At 40.6% G+C, this 26775-nt stretch overlaps 1 protein-coding gene across 3 annotated transcripts in view; it reads left to right on the top strand.

The window, feature by feature from the left end:
* The window catches only part of XPO4 (exportin 4), a 106367-nt gene that overhangs the window by 62556 nt on the left and 17036 nt on the right, over positions 1-26775 (top strand). For all 3 annotated transcript variants that reach the window (XM_068526571.1, XM_068526569.1, XM_068526570.1), the window contains 7 exons: positions 18847-19023; positions 19477-19619; positions 20123-20268; positions 21132-21309; positions 24651-24810; positions 25338-25507; positions 26288-26462. In XM_068526571.1, the coding sequence (XP_068382672.1) occupies positions 18847-19023; positions 19477-19619; positions 20123-20268; positions 21132-21309; positions 24651-24810; positions 25338-25507; positions 26288-26462 (1149 nt within the window). The remainder of the gene's footprint in view (positions 1-18846; positions 19024-19476; positions 19620-20122; positions 20269-21131; positions 21310-24650; positions 24811-25337; positions 25508-26287; positions 26463-26775) is intronic.

Raw genomic sequence — 26775 nt, 5'->3', positions numbered from 1 at the left:
TGAGTCGATTTTTTTTTAAGTGATCTATTTATAGGATTCTTCTAACAGCTGCCGTGCTTGTCCACTAAATCAGTTTCTCTTGGGGGATTTCAGAAGCCAGGAATACTGTCAGCTGCATAGGTAGTCTGGAGTCAAATTAATTCTGTGCTGTAAGGACCGGCTAGGGGAAAAAAATGAGAGAATGAATTGATTTCTTTTGCATTTGACATTCGAAGACTTCTAAATTCTTTTTCAAACGGAGAGCTCACGAGGCTCTGTCTGTGACGTCTCCGCGGTTTTTCTCTGTGTCGCCGTCGTTGCTTTATGTGATGCTACACTAGGAAAGAGTACTGATAGCGGATGAGTAGCAGCATAAACTATTTCAATTCAGACTTTAATCTTTTATACGCCCTTCTTACTGTTTTACACCGTGCAGTGCATGTATCATTTGACCTGTCATTGGACTTGGGGGTTATGGCAATGCCTGCAAATTTTAAACTTACTGTGAAATACTCTGTTCACGTAAAGTAAAAGCTTTATATATATATATAAACATTTGTAAAGGATAATTAAATGAACAACCGTGTGCCAGCCATGCAGATTAAGAAAACAGTATATTGATAGGACCTTTTCCCCCTTCATTTACTTGGAGTTTCCCCCTCTGTTGTTATAAGCACGGTTTATGTTGTGCAGACTTATTTCTGCTAGTTGATTTTGTATCATGTTTGCAAATGAGTGCTGCCAGGGAACCCCTGGCTGGTGCTGTTGGCTCCTTTCCCACCCTCTGCGACCTCTGACTGACTGTTCAGTTTGCTTTCGTTCCCAAGTCCTTATGAGAGCAGTAGAGCAGCCCCAGGCTCTAAATAGGGAACACAGAGTTAAACAGGGTTATTCCTCAGAAATGAAACATTCCATGTGAGAGCTAATGGCCCACACCCACCTTACTGCAATTTTTATGTCTATGAATCATAATGCTTTTCTTTTTTGTTAATAAATAAATTAATTAATTATTATTATGTTTTGGCCGTGTTGAGTCCTTGTTGCTGCACGCGGGCTTTCTCTAGTTGCGGCGAGCGGGGGCTACTCTTTGTTGCGGTGCGCGGGCTTCTCATTGCGGTGGCTTCTCTTGTTGCGGAGTACGGGCTCTAGGCGCACGGGCTTCAGTAGTTGTGGCTCGTGGGCTCAGTAGTTGTGGCTTGCGGGCTCTAGAGCGCAGGCTCCGTAGTTGTGGCACACGGACTTAGTTGCTCCACAGCATGTGGGATCTTCCCGGACCAGGGCTCGAACCCGTGTCCCCTGCATCGGCAGGCGGACTCTTAACCACTGCACCACCAGGGAAGTCCCTATGAATCATAATGCTTTTCTTAACTGACTCATGTAACTTATGTTTACATATGAAGATAGCACTCATGGTCAAAGAAAGAGCTTTCCAATTTCATGGAAATGATTTGGAGTTGTCACGTTGGTTATTTGCTGTTTGTAGAAAAAAAGCTAACAGCAGCATAACAGATATTAGAACTACTCTAGCACAGGATTTATCATGTATGCTTTTACAGTATCTAACGTTAGGGACACATGCACACACTTAATTTTTTTAGAGCAGTTTTAGATTCACAGCAAAATTGAGTGAAAATACAGAGTTGCCGCCCCTGCCCCAGTACACCCAGCCCCCCACCATCAGCATCCCTACCAGGGAGTGCATGTGTTACAGCGGATGAACCTGCACCGACGCCGTCATCATCCCGAGCCCATGGTCCACATCAGAGTTCACTCTTGGTGTTGTACACTCTGTGGGTTTGGACAGATGTGCAGGGATGTGTAGCCACCGTTACAGCCTCATGCAGGCTAGTGTCACTGCCCTGAAAATCCCCCGAGCTCTGCTCTTCACGCCCCCACCCAGCCCCTGGCAACCACGGATCCTTTTATTGTCTGCATAGTTTGGCCTTTTCCAAAATGTCGTATAGTTGGAATCGTACAGTAATGTTAGATTTTAACCTGAAGTTCACATCATTGTTAAAAGGCGGAGCAGATCCACCTACTGAAAGTTGTCTTTCCCAAGCTTCATTTGCCAGCATGTCCAGAGACAAAATGAACTGCTGCTTCTATATGTCCAAATAGTCACCAGACACAAAAGCAGATTTCTTTCTGCGGCTGAAGAGCTGCAGGTTCATCCCCAGTACACTCGCAGGTTAATTATGGGCGTTGACGTGCCAGTGCTGATAGCATGTTGCTTACCTTCTCCACCCTCTGTTCCCAAATGGAGGAAAGTGGAGTCAAGTAGCCTCCTAATAAGCTCTGCGCCCCTCTCCAAAGCCCTCCTGGCAGCAGGCCCGAGACACCCCAGGCACGAGCAGAGTGTCTGGCTTGGGCCCTCGTCATCTTGGGGCACGTGCTCCGGCTTGGCGGCTGGGTCTTGGCCAGAGGGGCTGTGGAGCAGGGCCAAGATATTAGGAAAAACCACTCAGCTGGGTTTCAGTTCTCTGTGATTAGACTGAAAGATTTAGCTGCCAATTGTCATCAGCCAAATTTCTCACACTTTGCCTGATGAGTTACTTGTATTGGTTTCCAAGTGGAACAGAGGCCCTGTACAAGTTTGCAGTTCTTATATTAAATCACCATCCAGTGAGTAGGGGCTCTGATGGTCCACTGTGATCTTCTGTTTTGTCTAATATCAGGGCTCTATGGGAGGAATTATGGAATGCTCTTCCAATAGTAAAAGGCTTATAAGGCTTTTCCATTTTATTTGTACTTTCCTGTATCTGAATGATTAAACCATGATAAGCATGCATTGTATATGTGCTAAGGAACAACAGAGAGAGTTCTTAGAAATGCCCTGCTGCTTCCTTCTGAGCGGTGGGGTCAGAGGATGCTGTTCCTCTTAAGATATGTTACCAGTCTGTTTATTTTGGCAACGTAAACTGTTAAGACTTAACAAATGATTTCTGCAAAGCACATGCTTTAAGTATGCAGAAACAGTCTTATTCATCTCCTGCTCCAGTACTTAGCTGGCATTAGTGATTTCTGCTGCAGGCACACACCAGCTGCTGCTGCGACCAGATGGGCACTTACCTGGCCTTTTGTTTAAAATTTTTTTTAACATCTTTATTGGAGTATAATTGCTTCACAATGGTGTGTTAACTTCTGCTTTATAACAAAGTGAATCAGCTATACATATACATACATCCCCATATCTCCTCCGTCTTTCGTCTCCCTCCCACCCTCCCTATCCCACCCCTCTAGGGGGTCACAAAGCACCGAGCTGATCTCCCTGTGCTATGCGGCTGCTTCCCACTAGCTATCTATTTTATATGTGGTAGTGTATATATGTCCATGGCACTCTCTCACTTCGTCCCAGCTTACCCTTCCCCCTCCCCGTGTCCTCAAGTCCAACCTCTACGTCTGCGTCTTTATTCCTGTCCTGCCCCTAGGTTCATCAGAACCATTTTTTTTTTTTAAGACTCCATATATATATGCATTAGCATACGGTATTTGTTTTCCTCTTTCTGACTTACTTCACTCTGTATGACAGACTCTGGGTCCATCCACCTCACTACAAATAACTCAATTTCGTTTCTTTTTATGGCTGAGTAATATTCCATTGTATGTCTGTGCCACATCTTCTTTATCCATTCATCGGTCGATGGACACTTAGGTTGCTTCCATATCGTGGCTATTGTAAATACTGCTGCAATGAATGTTGTGATACATGTCTCTTTCTGAATTATGGTTTTCTCAGGGTATATGCCCAGTAGAGGGATTGCTGGGTCTTATGGTAGTTCTATTTGTAGTTTTTTAAGGAACCTCCATACTGTTCTCCATAGTGGCTGTATCAATTTACATTCCCACCAACAGTGCAATAGGGTTCCTGCCTCTCCACGCCCTCTCCAGCATTTATTGTTTGTAGATTTTTTGATGGTGGCCATTCTGACTGGTGTGAGGTGATACCTCATTGTAGTTTTGATTTGCATTTCTCTAATGATTAGTGATGTTGAGCATCCTTTCATGTGTTTGCTGGGAATATGTATATCTTCTTTGGAGAAATGTCTATTTAGGTCTTCTGCCCATTTTTGGATTGGGTTGTTTGTTTTTTTGATATTGAGCTGCATGAGCTGCTTGTATGTTTTGGAGATTAATCCTTTGTCAGTTGCTTCATTTATGAATATTTTGTCCCTTCATCTTGTTTATGGTTTCCTTTGCTGTGCAAAAGCTTTTAAGTTTCATTAGGTCCCATTTGTTTATTTTTGTTTTTATTTCCATTTCTCTAGGTAGTGGGTCAAAAATGATCTTGCTGTGATTTATGTCATAGAGCGTTCTGCCTATGTTTTCCTCTAAGAGTTTTATAGTGTCTGGCCTAACATTTATTTTTTTTTTTAAGTAAATTGATTGATTGATTGATTGATTGATTGATTGATTGATTGGCTGAGCTGGGTCTTTATTGCTGTGCGCGGGCTTTCTCTAGTTGCGGCGAGCGGGGGCTGCTCTTCGTTGCGGTGCATGGGCTTCTCGCTGTGGTGGCTTCTCTTGTTGCGGAGCACAGGCTCTCGGCGTGCGGGCTTCAGTAGTCGTAGCACGCGGGCTTCAGTAGTTGTGCCATGCGGGCTCTAGAGCACAGGCTCAGTAGTTGTGGTGCACGGGCTTAGTTGCTCTGTTCCATGTGGGATCTTCCCGGACCAGGGCTTGAACCCATGTCCCCTGAATTGACAGGCGGATTCTTAACCACTGCACCACCAGGGAAGCCCTGGCCTTACATTTAGGTCTTCAATCCATTTTGAGTTTATTTTTGTGTACAGTGTTAGGGAGTGTTCTAATTTCATTCTTGTACCTGTAGCTGTCCAGTTTTCCCAGCACCACTTATTGAAGAGGCTGTCTTTTCTCCATTGTATATTCTTGCCTCCTTTATCAAAGATAAGGTGACAGTATGTGCGTGGGTTTATCTCTGGGCTTTCTATCCTGTTCCATTGATCTATATTTCTGTTTTTGTGCCAGTACCATACTGTCTTGATTACTGTAGCTTTGTAGTGTAGTCTGAAGTCAGGGAGCCTAATTCCTCCAGCTCTGTTTTTCTTTCTCAAGATTGCTTTGGCTGTTTGGGGTCTTTTGTGTTTCCATGCAAATTGTGAAGTTTTTCGTTCTAGTTCTGTGAAAAATGCCAGTGGTAGTTTGATAGGGATTGCATTGAATCTGTAGATTGCTTTGGGTAGTAGAGTCATTTTCACAATGTTGATTCTTCCAATCCAAGAACATGGTATATCTATCTCTCCATCTCTTTGTGTCGCCTTTAATTTCTTTCATCAGTGTCTTACAGTTTTCTGCATACAGGTCTTTTGTCTCCTTAGGTAGGTTTATTCCTAAGTATTTTACTCTTTTTGTTGCAGTGGTAAATGGGAGTGTTTCCTTAATTTCTCTTTCAGATTTTTCATCATCAGTGTATAGGAATGCAAGAGATTTCTGTGCATTAATTTTGTATCCTGCTACTTTACCAAATTCATTGATTAGCTCTAGTAGTTTTCTGGTAGCTTCTTTAGGATTCTCTGTGTATAGTATCATGTCATCTGCAAACAGTGACAGTTTTACTTCTTTTCCGATTTGGGTTCCTTTTATTTCTTTTTCTTCTCTGATTGCTATGGCTAAAGCTTCCAAAACTATGTTGAATAATAGTGGTGAGACTGGGCAACCTTGTCTTGTTCCTGATCTTAGAGGAAGTGGTTTTAGTTTTTCACCATTGAGACTGATGTTGGCTGTGGGTTTGTCATATATGGCCTTTATTATGTTGAGGTAGGTTCCCTCTATGCCTACTTTCTGGAGAGTTTTTATCAAAAATGGGTGTTGAATTTTGTCAAAAGCATTTTCTGCATCTGTTGAGATTATCATATTGTTTTTATCCTTCAGTTTGTTAATATGGTGTATCACATTAATTGATTTGTGTATATTGAAGAATCCTTGCTCTCCTGGGATAAACCCCACTTGATCATGGTGTATGGTCCTTTTAATGTGCTGTTGGATTCTGTTTGCTAGTATTCTGTTGAGGATTTTTGCACCTATGTTCATCAGTGATAATTGGCCTGTAGTTTTCTTTCTTTGTGACATCTTTGTCTGGTTTTGGTATCAGGGTGATGGTGGACTCGTAGAATGAGTTTGGGAGTGTTCTTCCCTCTGCTCTATTTTGGAAGAGTTTGAGAAGGATAGGTGTTAATAGAATTCGCCTGTGAAGCCATCTGGTCCTGGGCTTTTGTTTGAATTTCAGTGCTTGTGATTGGTCAGTTTATATTTTCTGTTTCTTCCTGGTTCAGCCTCAGAAGGTTGTGCTTTTCTAAGAATTTGTCCATTTCTTCTAGGTTGTCCATTTTATTGGCATATAGTTGCTTGTCGTAATCTCTCATGTTCCTTTGTATTTCTGCAGTGTCAGTTGTTACTTCACCTTTTTCATTTCTAATTCTGTTGATTTGAGTCTCCTCCCTTTTTTTCTTGATGAGTCTGGCTAATGGTTTATCAATTTTGTTTATCTTCTCAAAGAACCAGCTTTTAGTTTTATTGATCTTTGCGGTTGTTTCCTTCATTTCTTTTTCATTTATTTCTGATCTGATCGTTATGATTTCTTTCCTTCTGCTAACTTTGGGGTTTTTTTGCTCTTCTTTCTCTATTGTTTCTTTCTTTTTTTTTTTTTTTTTTAAAACATCTTTATTGAAGTATAATTGCCTTACAATGGTGTGTTAGCTTCTGCTTTATAACAAAGTGAATCAGTTATACATATACAATATGTTCCCATTTCTCTTCCCTCTCTCTATTGTTTCTTGAGGTAGGATTGTATTGCTATAAACTTCCCTCTTAGAACTGCTTTTGCTGCATCCCATAGGTTTTGGGTCGTCGTGTTTTAATTGTCATTTGTTTCTTGGTATTGTTTGATTTTCTCTTTGATTTTTTTCAGTGATCTCTTGGTTATTTAGTAGCGTACTGTTTAGCCTCCACGTTTGTATTTTTTACAGTTTTTTTTCTGTAATTGATATCTAGTCTCATAGTGTTGTGGTCAGAAAAGATACTTGATACGCTTTCAACTTTCTTAAATTTACCAAGGCTCGATTTGTGACCCAAGATATGACCTATCCTAGAGAATGTTCCATGAGCACTTGAGAAGAAAGTGTATTCTGTTGTTTTTGGATGGAATGTCCTATAAATATCAGTTAAGTCCATCTTGTTTAATGTGTCATTTAAAGCTTGTGTTTCCTTATTTATTTTCATTGTGGATGATCTGTCCATTGGTGAAAGTGGGGTGTTAAAGTCCCCTACTATTATTGTGTTACTGTCGATTTCCCTTTGTATGGCTGTTAGCATTTGCCTTATGTATTGAGGTGCTCCTATGTTGGATGCCGAAATATTTACAATTATTATATCTTCTTCCTGGATTGATCCCTTGATCATTATGTAGCGTCCCTCTTTGTCTCTTGTATTAGTCTTTATTTTAAAGTCTGTTTTGTCCGATACGAGAATTGCTACTCCAGCTTTCTTTTGATTTCTGTTTGCATGGAATATCTTTTTCCATCCCCTCACTTTCAGTCTGTATGTGTCCCTAGGTCTGAAGTGGGTGTCTCGTAGAGAGCATATATATGGGTCTTGTTTTTGTGTCTGTTCAGCCAGTCTGTGTCTTTTGGTTGGAGCATTTAATCCATTTAGGTCTGAAGTGGGTGTCTTGTAGACAGCATATATACGGGTCTTGTTTTTGTGTCTGTTCAGCCAGTCTGTGTCTTTTGGTTGGAGCATTTAATCTATTTACATTTAAGGTAATTATCAGTATGTATGTTCCTATTACCATTTTCTTAATTGTTTTGGGTTTGTTTTTGTAGGTCTTTTCCTTCTCCTGTGTTTCCTGTCTAGAGAAGTTCCTTTAGTATTTGTTGTAAAGGTGGTTTGGTGGTACTGAATTCTCGTAACTTTTGCTTGTCTGTAAAGGTTTCAGTTTCTCTGTTGAATCTGAATGAGCTCCTTGCTGGGTAGAGTAATCTTGGTTGTAGGTTTTTCCCTTACATCACTTTAAATATGTCCTGCCACTCCCTTCTGGCTTGCAGATTTTCTGCTGAAATACCAACCGTTAACCTTATGGGGATTCCCTTGTATGTTATTGGTTGCTTTTCCCTTGCTGCTTTTAATATTTTTTCTTTGTATTTAATTTTTGATAGTTTGATTAGTGTGTGTCTTGGCATGTTTCTCCTTGGATTTATCCTTTATGGGACTCTCTTGCGCCTCCTGGACTTGATGGACTGTTTCCTTTCTCATGTTAGGGAAGTTTTCAACTATAATCTTTTCAGAAATTTTCTCAGATCCTTACTCTTTCTCTTCTTCTTCTGGGACCCCTGTAATTCGACTGTTGGTGCATTTAATGTTGTCCCAGAGGTCTCTGAGACTGTCCTCAATTCTTTTCATTCTTTTTTCTTTATTCTGCTCTGCAGTAGTTATTTCCACTACTGTATCTTCCAGGTCACTTATCCATTCTTCTGCCTCAGTTATTCTGCTATTCATTCCTTCTAGAGAATTTTTAATTAATTTATTGTGTTGTTCATCATTGTTTATTTGCTCTTTAGTACTTCTGGGTCTTTGTTAAACCTTTCTTTTATTTTCTCCATTCTATTTCCAAGATTTTGGATCATCTTTGGTATCATTACTCTGAATTCTTTTTCAGGTAGGCTGCCTATCTCCTCTTCATTTGTTTGGTCTGGTGGGTTTTACCTTTCTCCTTCATCTGCTGCATATTTCTCTGTCTTCTCATTTTGTTTAACTTACTGTGTTTGGGGTCTCCTTTTCGCAGGCTGCAGGTTCGTAGTTCCTGTTGTTTTTGGTGTCTGCCCCCAGTGGATGAGGTTGGTTCAGTGGGTTGCGTAGGCTTCCTGGTGGAGGGCACCGGTGCCTGTGTTCTGGTGGGTGGGGCTGGATCTTGTCTTTCTGGTGGGCAGGGCTGCGTCCGGTGGTGTGTTTTGGGGTGTCTGTGAACTTATTATGATTTTAGGCAGCCTCTCTCTTAATGGGTGGGGTTGCGTTCCTGTCTTGCTAGTTGATTGGCATGGGGCGTCCGCCACTGGAGCTTGCTGGCTGTTGGGTGGAGCTGGGTCTTAGGGTTGAGACAGAGATCTCTGGGAGAGCTCTTGCCGATTGATATTATGTGGGACCGGGAGGTCCCTGGTGGACCAATGTCCTGAACTCGGCTCTCCCACCTCAGACGCTCAGGCCTGACATCAGGCCGGAGCACCAAGACCCTGTCTGCCACACAGCAACTCGTGCAGATGTCGCGGTGCCAACCTGGTTCCACCTGACACTGTGAGGAAGGAAGGAATGCCCAACCGCACTCACCAGCAGAGCGGGAAAGGCGAGCACCTCCCCCATCCCCCGTCACACCCACTGTTCCTGCGCTCTACCGTCCGACGCCTCTACCTGGCCATTTTATATGCCTTTTCTTCTGTCCTCAGAACCAGCATCGATGACTTCATTATATCATATATGATGAAGAGAAAAAATAAAACAGATAATAAAGGGACTGTGGGAGAGCCTGCAGCCCAACTCGAGAACCTTCCTGGTGCCGAGGTTGCTGTAACTGGAGTGCTCATCCACTCCTGTTGCTAGCTGGACCCCCCTGCCAGCCCCGCAGGAGAGGTGGCTGCTGTTCTACATTTTATCATTCCCTCGCCTTAAATTCTCTGATCCTTTATATGATAAGCTGTGTCGCTGTGTGAATATTATACCACACCTTGTTTTCCCATTCTGCCGTAAAGGAAATTTTGGGTTTCCCTTTTCCGCCGTTACAGTGTTAAAGTAAACATGCTTCCACGTGTTTCCTAGCACACTTTTGTGAGACTTTCCTAAGGTCTAAACCTCGGAATAGAAGTTTTGGATCATAGGCTGTGTAGCGTTCAGTTTTCAAAGATAGTTTCCCGGGACTTCCCTGGTGGTCCAGTGATAAGACTCCACGCTCCCAGTGCGGGGGGCCTGGGTTCGATCCCTGCTCAGGGAACTAGATCCCGCATGCCGCAACTAAGGGTCCGCATGCCACAACTAAAGGTCCCATGTGCTGCAACTAAGACCCGGTGCAGCCAAATAAATAAAATAAAAGAATAGTAATAATAATAAAAAGATAGTTTCCCATTGTTTGCTCAAGTGGCTGGACTCCATGCTCACGGTGGTGTCTGCATTCCCGTTGACCCACATCTTCACCAGCACAGCTTCTGCCAGACTCACAATATGAAATATGATCTTAATTTGCTTTCCCAGGTACTAATAACATTGAGCATCTTTTCATAGATATCAATACATAATTCCCATGATTATTCTTATGAAATGCTTGTTTATTTACTCTGTTGCTTGTTTTCCTATCAGATTGTCTTTTCCTTACTGATTTAAAGAAATTCTTTATATATTCTGCACACTAATTTCTTATCGGTTTATTTGTATTGCAGATGTCCTAGTTTTGTGGCTCCTCTTTTCACTTTATGGTATCTATTTTTTTTTTTTAATTTGGAATACTTTTAGATTTACAGAAAAGTCGCAAAGCTAGTACGGTATTCCCATATACCTAGTTTCCCCTAATATTACCATCTTGTATAGCCATGGTACATTTATTAAAACTAAGAGATTAACATTGGTGCATTTTTAAAAATAAATTTCTTTCTTTCTTTATTTATCTATTTACTTTTGGCTGCATTGGGTCTTTGTTGCTGTGTGCGGGCTTTCTCTAGTTGTGGCGAGCAGGGGCTACTCTATGTTGCGGTGCACAGGCTTCTCCTTGCGGTGGCTTCTCTTGTTGTGGAGCATGGGCTCTAGGCACGCGGGCTTCAGTAGTTGTGGCACACATGCTCAGTAGTTGTGGCTCGTGGGCTTTAGAGTGCAGGCTCAGTAGTTGTGGCACACAGGCTTAGTTGCTCCGTGGCACGTGGGATCTTCCTGGACCAGGGCTCTAACCTGTGTCCCCTGCATTGGCAGGCGGATTCTTAACCACTGCGCCACCAGGGAGGTCCCAACATGGGTGCATTTTTATTAGCTAATATGTAGGCTTTATTTGGGTTTAACCATTTTTCCAACTGTGTTCTTTTTCTGTTCGAGTATCCAGTTATGTCATACCATATTGCATTTAGACTTAATGGTATTTTTTTTCTTTTTAAATATTTATTTATTTTGGCTGCGCTGTGTCTTAGTTGCAGGATCTTTTAGTTGTGGCATGTGGACTCCTTAGTTGTGGCATGCATGTGGGAACTAGTTCCCCAAGCAGGTATTGAACCTGGGCCCCCTGCATTAGGAGCGTGGGGTCTTACCCACTGGACCACCAGGGAAGTCCCTAGACTTGATGGTATCTTTTGATGAACAAATGTTCTTCATCTTAGTGTAGTTGTCACTGTCAAATGAACTTACACTGACATTTCTTTTATAATAATTGTTTTATTAGTTTCCTGTTTCAGACACCTACCCTTCTGGTGTTTTCTTCTAAATGCTTTAAAAGTTTTCCTTTCATGACATCACCATCTTAGAATTTACTTTCGAATATGGTATCAAGTAGGGATCCCATTTCACTTCTTCCCCATATGGATAACAGGTTTTTTCAGCAGCATACATACATATTCATTCATTCATTTATATTTCTGTTTCCTTTTCTTTTTTTGCTGCCAGTTTTATTAAGAAATGATTCACATACATCACCATATAAGTTTAAGGTGTACAGCGTAATTTTGATTTACACATACATAGTTTGGTTTATATGTATTGTGAAATGATTATCACAATAGGTTTAATTAACATTCATTATCTCATAGACACAATGAAAAGAAAAGAATAAAATTTTTTCCTTGTGACGAGAACTGTTAAGATCTTCTCTCTGAACAGCTTTCCTGTACACCACACAGCAGTGTTAGCTGTAGTCACCATGTGTGCGTTACATCCCCAGAACTTAATTATCATATGACTGGAAGTTTGTAACTTTTGACCACATTCCTCCAACTTCCCTCCCCTGATACCCCACCTCTGGTAACCCCAAATCTGATCTGTTAAGATTCCGTACAGCATTTGTCTCTCTGTCTGATTCCTTCACTTAGCATATTGCCCTCAAGGTCCATCCATGTTGTCACAAAACATGGTGGGATTTCCTCTTTTTTTTAAATGGCTGAATAATATTCCATTGTTACGTGTACCACAATTTCCTTATTCATTCATCCATTCATTGACACTTAGGTTGTTTCCATGTCTTGGCTATTGTAAATAATGATGCTGTGAACATGGGAGTGCGTCTATCTTTTGGAGTTAGTGTTTTTGTCTCCTTTGGAAAATACCCCGAAGTGGAATTGCTGGATCATATGGCAGTTCTGTTTTTAATTGTTTGAAGAACCTCCATGCTGTTTTCCACAGTGGCTGCACCAATTTCAGTCCCACCAACAATGCACAATGGTTCTCTTTTCTCCATATTGTCACTGATGCTTGTTATCTCTTATCTTTTTGATTGTGGCCATTCTAACAGGTGTGAGGTGATAATCTCCTTGTGGTTTTAATTTACATTTTCCTGATGATTAGTAATGTTAAGCATCTTTCATGTACCTGTTGGCCATCTGTACATCTTTTTTGGAAAAATGTCTGTTTGGGGGATCTGCCCAGGTTTTAGTCAGATTCTTTTTTTTTTTTTTTTTTTTTAATTGAAGTATAGTTGATTTACAGTGTTGTGTTAGTTTCTGGTGTACACCAAAGTGATTCAGATATATATCTGAATATATATATGTTCTTTTCCTTTATGGTTTATTACAAGATATTGAATATAGTTCTTTGTGCTATACAATAGGACCTTGTTGTTTATCTATTTTATTTATAGTAGTTTGTATCTGCTAATCCCAGACTCCTAATTTAACCCTCCCTCCCTCCCTCTCCCCTTTGGTAACCGTAAGTTTGTTTTCTATGTCATAGAAATTTTCCTGTGGATTATAGGATTATAGGGATTCTTTAGTGAAGAATGGACATCTCTGTTGTATTAACTCTATACATAAATGTGGTACTTATACTAATTTAGGTCTAAAATTTTCTTTAGTACCTTTTATATTTGTTGCTGTTATAAATAGTATCTTTCGTAAGCCTCATCTTTGAGATTGCTGCTGGCTTAGAGAAGTGAAGTTGGCTTTTGTATGTTGATCTGATATTTACTACTTTTTCAAAATTCTTATTGATTCTAGCAACTTGTCTTTAGAAGCTTTTTAGTCTTTTCAGTCGTCGCAATTTGTATCTCTGACGCTTATCATATGATACGTTTCTTTTTCTTACGGTGCAGTGTTGAATACAAGTGGTAATAGAAATCTTTTCTGGTTCATCATTAGGAGTAACGTTTGCTAAAGGTTTTTGAGCTCTCCTTTGTCAGAATCGCAACATGATTGAGTATTGAATATTATTAACTGTGTTCCTACTTAATCCGTTGGTGTGATAAATTGGTTTCATAACGTTTCTAATCTTAAAATTGCCCCTGCATTTCTGGGGTCAGCCCAGCTTGAGCATGTGCCATGGCCGTTGTGAACGGCTGGATTTGTTTGGTGTCAGGGTTACAGCACTTACTGGGTCACCATCCAACTCATTCTCTTTTCCTCTCTCTGTGGATCAGTTTGTATAAGATTGGTTGTTTTTGTTTTGTTTTTTTTGCTAGTTCAGTAGATCTCACATGTAAATTTACTAAGCCTGGTATTTTCTTTGGGGGAAAAATTTAAACTAAAAAGTTTAAACAGTTAGTTATGGGAGTATTCAGGTTTTCTTTTTTCTTTTTTCTTTTTTTTTGCTTGATCCAAATACAAAGATACATTTTTCTAGTAATGCATTTATTAGAGTGGAATATATCTATTTCTGTTAATTTTGTTCCTAATATTATTTCAGAATACAGTTTTAATGTGAACATGGTGTATGCTCATTGGTGAAAATAACTCAAACAGTGCGTGAAGTTAAAATTCTCCAATAGTCCATCATTTATCACTTTATTGGCATCTGTTTATTCACACGTAGACCTATATAGTACCTTTATATTATGATAATTTTATGTCATTAATTGGTGTTAGAAGTTATGTTTTTAATGTAAAAAATTAGGGGACTCGTTCAGTGAGTGGTTCAGTAAAGTTATTTGTACTGTTTTCAGTAATGCTGCAGCAAATACTCTCATACACAAATCACCGAGTGACTCTCCTGTGAAGTAGACATTCTTAAATCAGTTCCATTTTCAGTTAACCCCTCAAATGGTGTCTTGGTCTAGGTAAGGCTACCTTTCACAGCTGCTCTTCCATGAATCGGGCAGCCTTTAAAAGAGTGGATGTGTCCTAGAGAGATAGAACAAAGGTAATAAGCATAGTCGTTAAAACTATAATAGAGATTATTTAATTTTTTTACAATTTTTTGTTTCATGCAAAATTTCTGATGGCTTATAAAAAGAACATTTAGAATGAAGTAATCTTTCAGAACTTGCCAAAGACAATTAGAGTAGAAAGTCAAGCCTAGAGAAAAAGAGCAGTCTTGATATTCAGGCTGTAATATCTGTACATACAAGTTTGACTTTTTAGAAGGGGCTGAAGATACAGTTCCTTAGGAGGGTCTCATGCAAAAAGAGGAAACACACCTGCTTCTCAGAGGAATGCTTCCTAATAGTAAGCAAAAAGAAAAAATCTCTTGCAAAGCTTCATATAGTGAATGATATGGAATCCTCAATCCCATGACAACAGATGATGCTTGAACAGGTTTTATTTGGCTCTTTCTTACAACATTCTTTAACCCTCAGTATACCACCAGGGTCTAGTTTTTGAGTTTCGTTTTTGAACAGTTCTAACTATTTTAAATGTCAGTTTTTCATGACTTTTATTCTTTCTTAGAGACTTTAGAATGAAAAGAACATTTATTACCATGTAATTAGCTTAGTATAAATCTAAAACACATTATGGATTTTTAGTGATCTGATTTCTCCCATATCTTGAAGCATTTTGCTATTTCATGATCTTAGGAAGTATTTCACCATTACTCATCAACTCCCATCCATAATAAAAAGGAGACTAAAAGAATAAGAAAATGGAAGAATGAGAGAGTCACCTACAAGGATGGTATGTATAGTAGTGAAATGAATCACCACAAATAGAATAAATGGCTACTCTTCATTATTTTTCAGTTTTCTAATTGCATTTTCCAAAATATAGCACAGTCTTTCAAGACGTCTTGAGATAACCATCTTTCACGTTTTGTTGTTAATTGTTGTTTTTAACATTTCATTGGATACTATTTGAAATTCAGAATTTTTCATTTTCTGCCCGTAGTAACAAAGAAAAGGAAATTGTCAGAATAAGATGTTTCAGTGATAAAACAAATCAGAAGGTGAATGTAAAGAGACAGCAGCACTCTGAGCTGTAATAATGTCGGTAAAATTGATAGTATAAGTGAAATCTGAGACCAAGTTTTAGGTGATCAGTTTTCTCAAACTCAATAATTTATGAGCAAACAGTGTATTTCCAAGGACAAAACGAAAGTATGGCATTCCCATCCAGTCAGTTATTCCATGGAAAACCTTCACCCAATATTTTGTGAGTTTAGAGTTTACTAAAGGATATTGACAGTATTTCTGTATCTTTTTTAATGTTCATGCAACAGCGTTTACATAATACGGTTTATAATTGTATTGATGGTGAACGCAGTATTTACAAAAGGGGTTGGAAGGAAATAAATGATGTAATGAAAAATATTGGTTGAACTGATCATTTTCATTGGTATTTATAAACCTAAATGAATATGTTACTGCATTTATGGAACCAGGAATATGGCTGTCCTTCAACAAAATTATGAGCTGTCAGGGTTTTAAAAAGTGTAAAGCATTTTGATGGTCCATGAGCGAGCAGAACCAGCTTTAGTAGTAAGTTAGAACCTCCTAGAGTTAGATTTTGCAAGTACAGTTGGTCCTCATCATTTGTGGATTCCATATTTACAAATTCACTTCCATGCTAAAAATCCTTTGCAACCCCAAAATCAGCACTTATGGAACTTTTCATGATTATTCGTGGACATGTGTGTGCAAAGAGTGACGAAAAGTATGACCCGCCGGCTTGCTTGTTCCCAGCAGGGGTCAAGCCGGGAAGACGAGCTCTGCCTTCTTGTTTTCACCCTCACACCATAAACAGGTGTCCTTCTCACCATCTCCAGTGCTTCATTTTTCGCATTTTTGTGTGAAACGGGATTTTCCAAAATTCTGTCACAAAATATTGAAGTTCTTGCAATGCAATGACTGATGGGATGATTTTGCTGTTTCCGATGGCCTCCAGGTGTTGTGCCCAAGTGCAGGGAGGGTGGGTGAGCCTTAGGGAGAAAATGTGGGTGTTAGATGAGCTTTGCTGGACAGGCTGCTAGCCATGAATCAGCAGTGCACGTGAAATAAGGTGTCTGTACACATAAACAAGGTGGTTATTGACCTCTCCACCTGCACATGGTGAAAGCTGCAGTGACCAGAGTATTCGCTAATTCAGTGTTTGCGGGGACTTTGTAGGACACAAACACCACAGGTAATATAGTAAGAGTCCAGTATTCACAGCGTGAACATGTCCTAGTTAGTTACATTCAAAGAATGTTGCCTGTTTTCAGTATAAACACTTTCAAGGCCAGAAAAATAGGAATAAAATTTGGGTTTGCTATTTTAAAATTCTCAATAAAATTATCTAGTGAAGTTTGTTTCACTTTCCCTTTAGTCTTATGTAAAGTTTTCACAAAATTACTTTTTTTAAAAAAATGTATTTACTTATTTATGTTTGGCTGTGTTGGGTCTTCATTGCAGTGCGCGGGCTTCTCATTGCGGTGGCGTCCCTTGTTGCGGAGCACGGCTCTAGGCGCACGGGCTTCAGTAGTTGCAGCACGCGGGCTCAGTAGTTGCGGTGCATGGGCTTAGCTGCTCCGCAGCATGTGGGATCTTCCCGGACCAGGGATCGAACCCTTGTCCCCTGCATTGGCAGGCTTATTCTCAACCACTGCGCCACCAGGGAAGTCTCCACAAAATTACTTTTAAATATTTTTTAAAAATTTAAAGTTTCATTTGATCCAGAATATGACAGTTTTTCTTTGTATTCCGTGGGTTAATAAAAGCAAAAGACATAAAACACCATTCACTGGAAGCAGTTCCTTTAGGTGCTTGTGTATTCTAATCTGGAGGTGGTATTCTGATGGTCTAGCTTACTCTGGAATACTAGAAATAGATCTCCCATTACTTTCTTTTTTGAGTCATTGACAAATTGCTGAAATAACAGTTTGGGGTGGCGTTCTCTGATGGAGGTTCTAGAGTTGGTGTATTTGTAGGATGCGGCCTGTCTGCTTTGGAAACCAGGAGAGCAAGTTGTAGACCAGACCTGTAGACCTTTCGTGTTCCTGGTTCCTGGTTCGCTACCTATTAACAGAACATCAGAAACCGTGGATTGTGCCAAACAAAACCTTTTAAGGTCGAATACATAGCTCGAAGGCTCTGCTCCTTTATTTTTAACAAATTACTTATGAGAGATGCCATTATTAAAAACTGACCCCAGAATGTATGGTTATCTCTTGTGGCCTGTAGTGTATTTTCTGCAAGTGTTTTGTTTGCGTCTCACTTTTTTCCATTGGGTTGAGCTTGAAAGTCAATGAATGGTATGTTATTTATGTTTTTGCACCAAACATAGTGCTTGACACCTAAGTATTCTGAGTTTCACTGAATAGTGATCTAGTGAATTTGTGGAGGAAGAAATCGATGCAAAGATTGAACTATGTACCACATTACTAACTAATGGCAGAATTCGGACGTAGATTCTTACTGGCGTGTGAGAAGACGAGCAGAGCCGCCTGGCGTCCTCCGCGTGACCCCTCCTCCTCGAATGGCGGAGTCCTTTACTCTGAAGTTGGTTCAGGGCCCCGCCTGTGCGTGGGGGCCGCGTCCAGCCTGGCTCCTTTCAGTCCCTCTGCGCGCCGTCCGCAAGGCGTCCCCACGGGTCCTCACACGTGCTTTGGGTTTTCTCCCGAGTGTCCTCCTGCCTCGGCGCCCGCCTCCGGCTTCTTTGAGGCCCATCCTTGCCTTCCTGGTTTCTAATAAAATGTCAAGGAGCATCTATGAAGCTCTCCCCATGTGTTCTTTTTTTTTTTTTTTTTAAATTTATTTTATTTATTTATTTTTTTATTTTTGGCTGTGTTGGGTCTTCGTTTCTGTGCGAGGGCTTTCCCTAGTTGCGGCAAGTGGGGGCCACAGTTCATCGCGGTGCGCGGGCCTCTCACTGTCGCGGCCTCTCTTGTTGCGGAGCACAGGCTTCAGACACGCAGGCTCAGTAGTTGCGGCTCACGGGCCTAGTTGCTCCGCGGCATGTGGGATCATCCCAGACCAGGGCTCGAACCCGTGTCCCCTGGATTGGCAGGCAGATTCTCAACGACTGCGCCACCAGGGAAGCCCCCCATGTGTTCTTAAATATGCTAATTAGGCCAGTCTGTTCTCATCATTCTTCAGTTTTTCTAAAACCGTTTATTCTTACTTTAATCTAACAGTTCTCATCCTGACTACAGAAAAACGTTAACATTATTTTTCTTTGAAAAACACATGATCTGCACAGCACTGAATGGCTAGTCTTTTACAGAAATAAACATTAATTCCTGTTTGCCTAAGAATTTAGATTAAGTTAGAAGGATTTTAGAAAGTTTAATAAAAAGCCTACACACATTTACTGCCATGTTTGAATTAATCAGTTAATTTTAAGGGGAGCTCAGTTTAGCTTGATCATTGATTAATAATTGGGAACCTTTGTTAAAGGAAAACCTGTAAACCTGTCTGTCTGTATGGCTGTGGGATGCTTGCTGTGATGTCCGTCTTACTCTCTGGCCATCTGTCTTGTGAATGTCCTTTGCTCTTAGCTGGATAAAGACGACATGGTGTACATGGAAGCGTATGACAGACTGCTGGAGTCCTGGCTGACGCTGGTCCAAGACGACAAGCATTTCCATAAAGGCTTTTTCACCCAACACGCAGTTCAAGTGTTCAATTCCTATATTCAGTGCCACCTAGCAGCTCCCGATGGCACAAGGAATTTGGTAAGTTTTAAGCCGGATTGTAATTAAAAATCTATTTCATCATATAATAAATACTAGAAACATAGGTGAGCTCCTTCAGAGGACTTGCTGAGAGCATCAGATGGAGAGCAAAAGTCTAAACAGGTTCGTGTTTTATGGGATGTGGCTTGTAGTTACCTTCATCTCCTTAGTTTTCAGTTACCCACCTGTGTCTTGCAAGTTGTCAGGTGATATCCAAAGGACTGTGGATCTTAAAGGTGTCAGATCTTCTCAGTGACAGAAGTTGAAGTCTCTGGTGTGGGAGGTGGGTGGTGGGTGTGCACTGGCTGTGTTTACGTGCGATGGTGGGGGGGCCATAGCCCGACTCCTTCTCTTCGAGTTTCCCCCCTTTTTGGTATCTGCTCGGCCTTCCTTTTCACGTGTGGTGTTGAGGTTACGTTACAGCTCGGTCTTTATTTCTTTCATCGATGACAGACTGCCAACGGAGTGGCCTCTCGTGAGGAAGAAGAGATAAGTGAACTTCAGGAGGATGATCGAGACCAGTTTTCAGATCAACTAGCCAGTGTAGGAATGCTAGGACGCATTGCTGCAGAGCACTGTATACCTCTCCTGACAAGGTACACACGGTCCAAAGACACCCCATGGACAAATAGTGTCTATTCACAATCCCCCGGCGAGCACTTAAAGTGTTTAAAGACTTTAAACACCCCCTCCCCGTGCCCCAGCACACGGAACAAATGGACAGAAACACACTCATGATTGCGTTCCTTGGCTTGTACATTTGGAGCCCAGGCACTACAGCGTAGATGGCAGAGAGATTATGGAAAACATGGTATGAGCAATGATGGGACCCGTATCAGTAACAGCTTGGAATAACCGGTTTTCAGATGCCTGTTGTAATAAACCTTGATTGTTTGTAAAGCGCTGTTTTAATTCTATGTCATAAACAATAAATCACAATTCTTATGGCGCCATGAGAACGCTGTGTATATAATAAATATGTTTGTATGTGTGTTTTGTGCTAACATCTTAATTTCCGCTGTCTGATAAGTGGAAGTAAGTCGTTGCGGGTCGTTGCTGGCTGAGCTTCACGAAGCCGTTGATGTTTTCCTTCTTGTAGTTTGTTAGAGGAACGAGTAACGCGGCTCCACGGGCAGTTACAGCGGCGGCAGCAGCATCTCCTCGCTTCACCTGCGTCGGGCTCGGTTGACGGCAAGGTGCTGGATGATCTCTATGAAGATATCCACTGGCTTATTTTAGTTACAGGTCGGTTGGTCGTTTCTTTGTAAGATGTCAGTGCCAGCTGAGCAGTCTCAGCCTTAAGAGAAGCTCCACGAGTTAATCGCAGTAGTTCATACGCAGCGTTGACCTTGAGATCTGGATACAGCTGTTGTGTGTCACAGAGCTGCGGATGCTTTTCTTTACAGTATTGGCTGGCATGTGTTCAGTGCCTGTTCTGTACCACATGTTTTATGTGGAATTCATTGTAGCCCCTGCATTAGTCCTATTACTAGGTATTATGGTTGTCCTTGTTGCTGTTATCATTATTACCGTCGTTATTAATGATCACCCTGTCTTAGACGCGAAGAATCTGAGACTTGGAGACCAGCCCTGGTCACACTGGTGTTAATGTTTGGAGCCAGAGTTCAAATCCCAGCAGTCTGACTTTTCTTCAGGGTCTTCTTCTGTAACCATGTTGTCAGTGTTTCTGTACTTTAAATAATCAGGAGGAAAAAAAAAACAAAAAACACAACCTTAATGTTTGGAAAGGCATTCCCAAATATTGACTTTTGGTAAAGATAATAGTAGAATTCCTCTTAACTTTACAGAATATAGTACTGAAAATTACTGAAAGGTCGCAGAGTAAAAAGCCTACATGTCAGTATGAATTATAAAACTGGTGAATAAAACTTCTGTCCCTTGTCCTTTCCTGTCTTTTTGAGGGTTAATTATCTTAGAAACAGAAAATTTCTTCTCATCAAACTTGAATTAACATATTAACATTTATAATTTACTTTTACATCAATTTATATGGTGTATGTAAATCAAATAAAACTGAAAACATTTATAGAGCAATTTGTTAAATGTAGATTGTTAAGTGTTCATTTTTAATTTTTTTTAAACTGAAGGCTACCTCTTAGCTGATGATACTCAGGGAGAGACTCCGCTAATACCTCCAGAAATAATGGAATATTCCATTAAGCATTCATCTGAAGTTGACATTAATACAACACTTCAAATTTTGGGATCTCCAGGAGAAAAGGCTTCTTCCATCCCAGGGTACAACAGAACAGATTCTGTGATTAGGTAATATGACCTCTATAGCTGTGCTCTTGTAATTTATTCTGTTTTATAAGTTCTGAGTTGACGGGTAGATGACTCGAGTGACAGGCGGGTTGTAAAGCTGACACACGAAAGAAGATAAAACTCGGAGAAGCCTTGAAACAAACAAGGATGGCAAGTACTCAGCACATTTAAGCAGTGCCACTCTGGTGGGAATTGACAGCTGTGTCCAGTACCAAGGAGGACAAGTATAAGATTATTCTGGATGCAGTGAGGCCTTGAAGGGACATTTGGTCTAATTCCTGCAAACACATCCCTTGACCATCAGAAAGCGGTGCTAATGCGGGTTCAGGCACCTGAGTGAAAGCACCAAGAATGGGAAATTCTTAGAAAACAGGTGAACATGAACATGTATTTATTGTTCAGGAAGCTGGAATGACTTTCCAGTGGCTTTCCTGGCCTCTCATAAAATAGAAATATTTGTCCTGAGTGTGTGTGAACCTTGAGAGCCCTGTTACAAGATGGCAGTGTGCCTCAGATGAAGGAATTCACTGTGATCTTCCTGAGAGGAATGGCAAAACTTCCATTAATTCTTGATGGTGAAGTTGAGGAGGGATGAACATGAACTAAATATCCTCCTAAAAGTGGATTTGAAAACAGCAATTTAAGTTTCAGCATCTTAAACTTTAAATTTAGGTTGCAGACAGAATAATGAAATAATATTGGTTTTTGTCTGTTGCAAAATCAGTAACTCAAACAAGGTACTGTCCCCTCATTCTTTTTATTTTAATGCAAAATAACATAGATACCATTTAAACCTGTGCAATAGAAAATATGTTTTGTTTTGTTTTGTTTTTTTAATTAAACTGTTAAGCGGATATCAAGGAAATGTTTGGGAATTTATTTCCTTTATTGTTGCAGTCTCTGATTTGAAATAAAATGTCAGTGTCAATGCTCTATTGGAAAAGTTTTATTTCTTCCTTTTGGGATTGCTTTCGGCATTAGATGGAGTAATTGCTTTGGTATGGTTCATGGTGAAGGTTAACTGCAGAGTCGGTTCATTTCAGGGTGCTGTCCTGTTGTGCTCTGTGCCACCGTTCTTGCCTGGGCAGTACCCTCAGGAATGCTTTCCTTGCATTTTCAGTGCTTTTTCAATTTTTGCCAGTCTTGGGTATCAGTGAGGGAGCAAAACATTTTGGTGTCTGAGAGCAAAGCCTGTGAAGGGTTGAGGTGGGGCCCGGAACAACAGGAGTCACCGTTGTTCTTCAGTCCAAAGAGCGAGTGTGACATTGAACGGCAGGAGGGAGACAGGCTTTGTTTACTAAGAAAGTGGTTCGCATTTCTTGAAGAAATCATCATTTGACAAGTAACTCTCAAGTGCTTACTACGTACCAGGCACTGTTCTAGAGCAGACAGATCGCTCCCCGTTTCAAGCTCCTCGTGTGGGAGAGGGAAGAAGTAAGGGAATGGCGCGGTTGTTAGCAGACTGTCAGTGCCGTGGCAAGGAGGCCGGCTGCCCGAGGGCCAGGTGTGCAGACCTCAGGGCTGTGTCGGTGTTACAGGGTGCCGTCAGCGTGAGCTTTACTTCACGTACCTGAGGGACCCCACTGTTCTAAAGACGCCTCCCATTAATTTATGTGAACGCGTTTTCTCAGTGCTCATATCTATTGAAATGAAAAACAGGAATCAAATTACACATGGACGAGTTTGGAAAAATCAAACCCTGCCACATTAATCTTATTAAGATACATCCATTTTATTTATTTATTTATTTTAATTTTTTTTAAATTGCAGTATAGCTGGCTATAATGTTGTGTAAGTTACTGGTGTAGAATATAGTAATTCACAATTTTTAAAGTTTATACTCCATTTATAGTTATTATAAAATATTGGCTATATTCCCTGTGTTGTACATAAAGTTTTATTTTTAATAAATGTGTTTAATAATTTATTTAAATTTGTGTGATATTTTGCTCAATCGTGTACTACTAAGTTTTGTAACGATAACTCAATCCAGAAGACATTTTTAACACAGTCTTATCATTGGAAATTTTTAAAAATTATATTTTAATATCTATACATACTTGTTTCAGAGAAGTGTATGGTGTGATCGATAAAGCGAGTATAAGAAGTTTATTATATTTGGATAATAGTCTGTGGGGAAATTAAATAGGAATAAAAATTTAAGGAGAAAAAGAAACAGTGTAAAGCTTCCAACTGTGAAAGAAAAACTTGTTTCTCTTTTACATGGATGGTGATGGGTATCAGAATTCTAGGATAATTAAATCCCAGTGCATACATTTGCACGGTTACTGTGATTGCTTAATGCACGTTCTGTGAGGCTGCAGATCACATCATTTAAGCTGTTTATTCTTATGGGGAAAATTTGATACTTCAACTTAAAATGGATTGTGAGATGTTTGGGTTATTTTTGCTCACATACACTCTAAAATCATTTTTAAAACTTTGAGTACTGTTGGCATAGCGAGTGTATGTAGTGAAACAAGAAGACCTTAAACCCACCTGTGTAAAGAAGAAGGTCAGAGAGGGGGTTGTCGCCAGCTGGGAAGGAGGTAGCAGTGGGTCAGGGGCTGAAACTGCCCGTGAGGTTTCACAGCAGGGAGATGGCTTCACTCACCCTGAGGGCAGCGGGGAAAGCAGCATTCCTGCCTTAGTGCCGATATTCCTAGAATGGTGTCATGATGGGCTCTTTCGCTTAAGTCCTTTGCCTCTTTGCCTTTTAGCTAAAGTCAGGTTAAATATAGATCCCTTGTGCCCCCCTTCCAAACCCAGAACAAAGCCTTTTGTTTTGTTTTTACTGGTCTGCGTATCGTGCTGTGTTAACGCTACTCAGCGTATGAATTCCGTAGTGTAGAAAGGACGATACATGCACTTACGTAGGTAATTCTAGCAACATTTTTATTTAAAAATACCGTTAAAAGTCAAGTTTGTTAGGAAATAAATAGGACTGTCAGATTTAGAGACAAGACTGAATATTCAGAACATTCTGGATAAGTCACTGACCCGTCCCCACACCATAAAATGACCAGTGTCCGTGGGTTTTAAGTAGCTTTTAACTGTGTGCATTTCTCTGTTTTGAACCTGAAAAATCTCTTTAGACAGTAGTGCTGAGACTCGCACGTGTGATCACAGCCCAACAGAGGGTGTCTCTAGCCATGACTCTCTTCCTTTTCTTTTCTCCTGCTTCGTGAAAGGTCAGCAATAAAATGGGGCATTTGTCTCCAACCCACTTGAAGAAAATTTCAGAGAGTTGAGAAACAGAAAAGGGCTTTTTAGGAGAAAAATATGGTTAGACAGCCAATAAACTGATAAAGGAATAAATGACTTCCTTTTTGTACCTACAGGCTGTTGTCTGCTGTTCTCAGAGTTTCAGAAGTTGAGTCTCGGGCAATAAGGGCAGATCTCACGCACCTGCTAAGCCCTCAGATGGGCAAAGATATTGTTTGGTTTCTAAAACGCTGGGCAAAGACTTATCTCCTGGTGGATGAGAAACTGTACGATCAGGTCAGAATGTAAAACCGTTTGACTTCGTTTGGATTTATGAGGATGGGAATTATAGAAATGAGAGCATTTTTCTTGGTGATTTTCTCATCAGAATGTGAGTAAGAGCTGATCATCTTCCACACTGGAGAAAACCGTGTGGACAGCATGCTGTTCTGTTAACTTTTCCTAGAGCATATCATGTGATTTCTGCTTATTTTAACCTGTGTTAAGTGCAGAGTACTGTTTGGGGAATGGATTAATTTATGTTCTTTGTATTTGGTGTGAATATGTGACTGTGTTTGTAATATGAGAATAATTAAAGCTAACAGGAAAACCACACTGGGAAACGTCAGTGGATTGACGATGTCCTTTTTTGGACTTTCGGAAATGAATACATTTAGAAAATTGGTGTGAAGTAAGCAGTACTTCAGATTTAGTGCTCATTTCAGTTTGATTTCTCTACGGGGTTTTTTGTTTTTGTGTTTGTGTTTTTTCCTTTTTCCAGCAGATCTTTCTTTCTGACCTTAAAAAATTTGTTTTCTCTGAAGATAAGCGTGCCATTCAGTACAGCATTTGGAGCAGACACAGAGGGCTCTCAGTGGATCGTTGGCTACCTCTTGCAGAAGGTCCTCAGCAACCTCTCGGTGTGCAGCAGTGAGCAGGACCTCGCAAATGACACGGTGCAGCTGCTCGTCACCTTGGTGGAGAGAAGGGAGAGGTGAGCTGATGCGTGTGACTTCACTGGAGTCTTTTCAAGTGGTGAACAGTTACACGGTCCTAAGGTCTAGGTGGACCCGGCGTTTTTGGAGCAATGTGTTTTAAAAAATATATCATATTCTTGTTACAAATGCAAACAGAGCTTTTCCATGTTACGACTGAAGATTGCATAGGTGTTCAAGGATTTAGCATCAAAGAATCTTTATAAGTAACATACATATTTAATTTAGTAATTTACAGTTTTAGTATAGAATAGTCTTATTGGAATTTTCAGCTATCCCATTAGTATTATCCCATTTTAAAGATGAGAAAAACTGATAATTTAACAATTAATAATTTAATTTTGCAAAGTAAAATTTTTAGTGCTTTCTATAACAAATTCTGGAGATGTTTTCAGTTTTCTTACTACATAGGAAAATGATTGTCATTACTACTGTCATTGGCTACTATTTATTGAATTCTTGTAATTTATTAGGTACTGTTGCAAACACTTCATATGTAGTATCTGATTTAATCATTTCATCAGTCTCAGCCATGAAATTTAGAGCTGTTATTACTGTTGTTATCTTTATTTTGCAGATCAGGAAACTGATAATTAAGAGAGATTAAATAAACTTTACATTGACAAACGGCTAATTGGGTCCGAATACAAGACTCCAAAGTCTATATACCAAGTTGTCTGTGCTGGACTTGAACCAGAAGTTGACGCCCGTAGCCCTGCGCTTTGTTTGCTTAGTGCACTGCGGTGTAAGCAGGTGGTGCGGCTTGTCTCTCCCTGCAGGGCAAACCTGGTGATCCAGTGTGAAAGCTGGTGGAACCTGGCCAAGCAGTTCGCGAGCCGACGCCCGCCTCTGAACTTCCTATCCAGCCCCGTGCAGAGGACGCTGATGAAGGCGCTTGTCCTGGGGGGCTTCGCTCACATGGACGCAGAGACCAAGCAGCAGTACTGGACAGAGGTAACCGTTCCCCTGCCTGTGGTGGCTTCTCCGCCTCACCCTGCCGGGGTTTCATCTATGTGTTGCTGCGGACGGTCTTTGGAAACATAGCCTTTCTGGTGTTTTCCCTCCTAATGAGTGGGTTGGCGCTTAGGGTTCGTCCGACCTGCTGACCTGCTTGCGTGAGGACGTTGAACGCTGTCGAGTGCCCGGCAGTTTAAACACCTTTCCCCCAACGCGAATGAGAGCCTGAGCTGGTGTGTTGCTTCTCCATGAAGAACCCGTGACGTGTTCCTTTGTCTTGGACAAGGACGTGCAAATTAACCACTGTGTT

Source organism: Eschrichtius robustus, chromosome 18, assembly GCF_028021215.1.
Source record: "Eschrichtius robustus isolate mEscRob2 chromosome 18, mEscRob2.pri, whole genome shotgun sequence".
Classification (NCBI taxonomy): Eukaryota; Metazoa; Chordata; class Mammalia; order Artiodactyla; family Eschrichtiidae; genus Eschrichtius; species Eschrichtius robustus.
The sequence above is the reverse complement of the archived record's forward strand: the minus strand, read 5'-3'. Positions and strand labels throughout refer to the sequence as shown.